General features: G+C 58.8%; 1 protein-coding gene across 1 annotated transcript in view; it reads left to right on the forward strand.

The window, feature by feature from the left end:
• The first annotated feature begins 503 nt into the window (after positions 1–503).
• The window catches only part of TRIM28 (tripartite motif containing 28), an 8968-nt gene continuing 5600 nt past the window's right edge, over positions 504–3871 (forward strand). Inside the window, exons 1-4 of the mRNA XM_027859178.1 lie at positions 504–587; positions 1697–2085; positions 3039–3503; positions 3551–3859. Of these exons, the coding sequence (XP_027714979.1) occupies positions 504–587; positions 1697–2085; positions 3039–3503; positions 3551–3859 (1247 nt within the window). The remainder of the gene's footprint in view (positions 588–1696; positions 2086–3038; positions 3504–3550; positions 3860–3871) is intronic.

A 3871-nucleotide genomic window follows, 5' to 3' on the forward strand; every position in this document is an offset into this window, starting at 1 on the left:
AAAAGGGCAAAAGATCCCAGGCAAGCACTCAGGCTAACAATACCTCTAGTAGAGGCATTTATTTAACCTGATGCAAAAACAAACCCCTAAGCTGAGGCCCCCCCACTGGGGGCATTTCAGCCCCACTCCTACCATGACCTGGTGGCTAGACTAGGTCCTAGCTATTCCTCTCTCTTGCCCCCTTCCCTTGCAGGGACCTCAGGCTTCCAAAGGGCTTTGGAGAATCCCCCCGGAAAGCGTCCAGCCCTTTCCCCCATACTTGCAGAGACCAAAACAGCTTTCCTCTCCTATGTCCTGGTCTGTCCCACTTGTGTTTTTCGGCTCTAGCTCCCACCCAAACTCCAGCCTCTCCACCTCCCCCGAAGGGCTTCACAGACAGCAGGCTTCACCTGCAAGCAAGCCGAGTCTGTGTCCATGGGCAGACCCACTCCCCTCCAGGGCCCTGTGTGCCTGGGCTCCTTTAGCAGAGGCCAAGCCTTGGCTGGACATGTTTCCTGTGGCGCATGAAAAAGGAAGCCCATGACCCAATTCACAGAGGCAGTGAGGAGCAGGTGGAATGCGTGTGTCCCTCGGGGTCTTGGCCTGTGGTAAACCTCGAAGGGCCTTGCTTTGGCAGTTCTGACAGGAGATGTCAGGCCTTGGGCCCAGCCCCCCACCCCAATCTCTGGCCTGCACAAAGTGCAGGCTCTGTCTTCACTAGCTTTCTAAAATTACAGCAGCAGCGGCAGGACTTAGGGGTGGGGAGGCAGAAGACAGACGGGGCCCTTCCACCTGGGTGCCTGTCTGTGTGCCTGGGCATGGGGCTGGCAGTGACTTTCTGCCAAAGTGAATGGGGGTCTTTGCTCAGGCTCCCTAAAATATTCAAGACTGCGTCCCCCTTCTCGGGCACCTGCAGCTTCTTTTCTCTGGCTCCCTCCCTCTCTTTTTCTCTCCTTATCTCTCCCATTTCTCAATGTCTTTCTCTTTCTCCCCCATTTCTCTGTCTCTCTCCCTTTTCTTCTCCATTTCTTTCTCTCCTCCCCCTCTTTTTCTCCGTCTCTTACCTTTTCCTCTGTCTCTCCATTTCTCTCTCCTACCTGCCTCCCTCCCCCACTTTTCTCCCTCCCCCATTTCTCCTTTCCTCCGTCTCTGTCTCTCCCATTTCTTTCCCCCATTTCTCCTTTCCTGTGTCTGTCTCTCCCATTTCTCTCTCTCCTCTGTCTCCCTCCCCCATTTCTCTTCTCTTTCCTATCTCTCCCCCATTTCTTTCTCTCCTCCCTCATTTCTCTCTCCCTTTTCTTCTCCATTTCTTTCTTTCCTCCCACCTTTTTCTCCATCTCTCACCTTTTCCTCTGTCTCTCCCATTTCTTTCTCTCCTCCCTGTCTCCCTCCCCCATTCCTGTCTCCCTCCCCCATTTCTCTTCTCTTTCCTCCCTGTCTCTCTCCCATTTCTCTGTCCCCTCCATTTCTCTTTCTCTCTCTTCCCTGTCGCTGTCTCTCTCCCCCATTCCTCTGTCTCCCTCTTCCATTTCTCGTCTCTCTCTCTCCCCCTTTTGCAACCTCTGTCTTTCTGTCTGCAGAGAAAGGACCTGCTGCTTTTTGCTGCAACCCTGCCTGGTGGGGGATTGACATGATGCTGGAGGAACATGTCTGTATTTCTTTTGTATGTGACCACTTCAGGGAGACTAAGGGAGTGACTCTCATACTTCGCTTCCAGTCAGCAGAATTTCATTCATCCCTTTTGCCCTTTGTTATCCTGGGGTTCCTAAGTCCAAGTGTGGCCTCTGACCAGGTTCTGGGAGTGAGGAGGAGGAGGTCCTGGTACCTCAGGGCTGGCTCTTTTCAGGAGACCCTTTGGGTGCTGTCTTTCTGTGTGTTGGAATTTAGGGGAAGGACAGCCCTTGCCCAGAACCACATGGTCATGTCCATCCTTCTGGAAATTCTGCTCCAGAACCCCATGTTACTTTGGCAGGGTACCTGTCCTTCTTTCTTCTTTAGTGTAGCTGCCAGGCCCTGGGAGCCCCCAGACTCAACCTCGTTCAAAGTGTCCCTGTTAGAATGTAGCCCCGTGCTGCAGAGAGGTCAAAACAGCCCCTCATCTTCTGAGTGAGCTGATCCCAGCATGTCAAAGAGGGAACTGGGAGTCCTGGGATTCACAGGGCCTTAAAGGTACCCAAGAAGGCCTCAGCCCACTGCCCATACTCAGCACAGAAGGCACAGTTCGGGGGAGCTCAAAGGTCCCTCTCAGATGCCCTGGGAAGCCTTCCCTGATCGGCTAGCTTTTGTGACCTTGGGCCCTTGCAACAGATGACCTCTCCCAACCAGGAGAGCTGAAAGTACAGCCCAGGTGAACCAGGATGGCTATGCAGTGAGGGCAGAGAAGGGACAGAGCCTGGAGACAGATTGCCCAAAGGATTGGATTGAGGGGGTGAGGGTGAGAGACTCCAACCATCTCCTCTTGGGTGGGTGGAAAGATGCTGGCGCCCTGGACAAGGGTTAGGGTTAGGGTTCACAAGCGTGTTTTGGGTGTGCCCATCTCAATGTCCAACAGGTGGGGATGTGGGGGACAAGGAGGGGACAGAGAGAAGATGCCTGAAGCCCCGGGTGCTGATGAATGGAGACAGAGGACAGATGGATACAGGAGGACAGGGAAGGAAGGAGAAGGAAGGGACAGCCAAGGGGTGGGGGGGGGGGGGGGGAAAGGGGGACGGAAAGGGGGGACAGGAGGACCTAGGCGGACCCCCACACCCGGGGGGAGAAGTCTGCAGTCTGTGTGTGGGGGGGCGGCAGCGCTGCAGTCTCTCCCTGCTGGTCCTGCAGGTTAGACGGGGTTCAGTTTTCTCCTCTGGTCAATGGGTACAAGGAGACAGAGGCAGGTGGTGTCACAGAGCACTGGAAGACTGAGTTCAAATCCAGCCTCAGACACGCGGAGCTGCGGGTCACCGTCGCCTGCCTCAGATTGCCAGGGTAGTTGTGAGGACCTTGAGGTCACGTTTAGGAAGAGAATGTTTTACAAACTGTAAGGTGCTACGCTGCCACCATCGTCATTTAGTCCCCAGAACCAGCCTCCGCATCAGGCATCACACCAGCTCCTCCTCCCGGCCTTCGGTCCCTCCCCCTCACCACGCCCACGTGGCCTGCCTCCTACGCACGCGCAGAAAACGGGGGAGGGGATCTTGGAGCCAACTAGAGGACCGTCCCCGAAATCGGAGCTCCTGCGCCTGCGCCCCCTCTGGACCGCGTCGGCCTGGCGCCCAGAGCGCTCCTTCGCCTCCCTTCCCGCCTCTGGAGTTCTCTACCCCCCCACCCCTCCCATCCCCCTGCCCCGTCCAAAGCCGCCCAAGAGCAGTGCGCATGGGCTCCCTCCATCCCCGCCCCCAGCGCCTTTCTTCTGGCTCCCGGGCCCCGGGTCCCGCCCTCGTGCGGGACGTGGTGACGTCAGGGCGTCGCAGCGCGCGGGGGGCCCGAAGCAAGGCGGTTGGCGGGCGGAGCAGTGACGTCGGTTATTTAGCCCCGCCCCCTCGGCGTGCGCTTTCTTTTGCCCCTCCTCCGTCTCTTGCTCCTGCTCTAGCGTCTGCTCTTCTCGCTCCTCCCGCTCCCACTCGTGCTCCTGCTCCCGTTCGCCTCTGCGCGGCCCGGCCGCGGTCCCCTCGCCTGCGTCGGGCGCCGCAGCAGCCAGCTCTGCAAGCCGCATTCTTCCCTCCGGCCGCACGCGAGCCCTGAGGCGGCGCGTGGCGCAGGCCTGGGCCGTTGGCGAGCCGAGCGGAGCCGAGAGGAGCCGAGCGGCGGCGGCGGCGGCGGCGGCGGCGGCGGCGCGCACCGCTGTGCGCCTGCGCGAGGCGGGAGCGCCGGCCGGCCCCTCCCCTCCTCCTCTTGGGCGGTGCGCGCGTCC

The sequence above is a fragment of the Vombatus ursinus genome, unplaced genomic scaffold (assembly GCF_900497805.2).
Source record: "Vombatus ursinus unplaced genomic scaffold, bare-nosed wombat genome assembly UNPS02014159.1, whole genome shotgun sequence".
NCBI classification, from domain to species: domain Eukaryota; kingdom Metazoa; phylum Chordata; class Mammalia; order Diprotodontia; family Vombatidae; genus Vombatus; species Vombatus ursinus.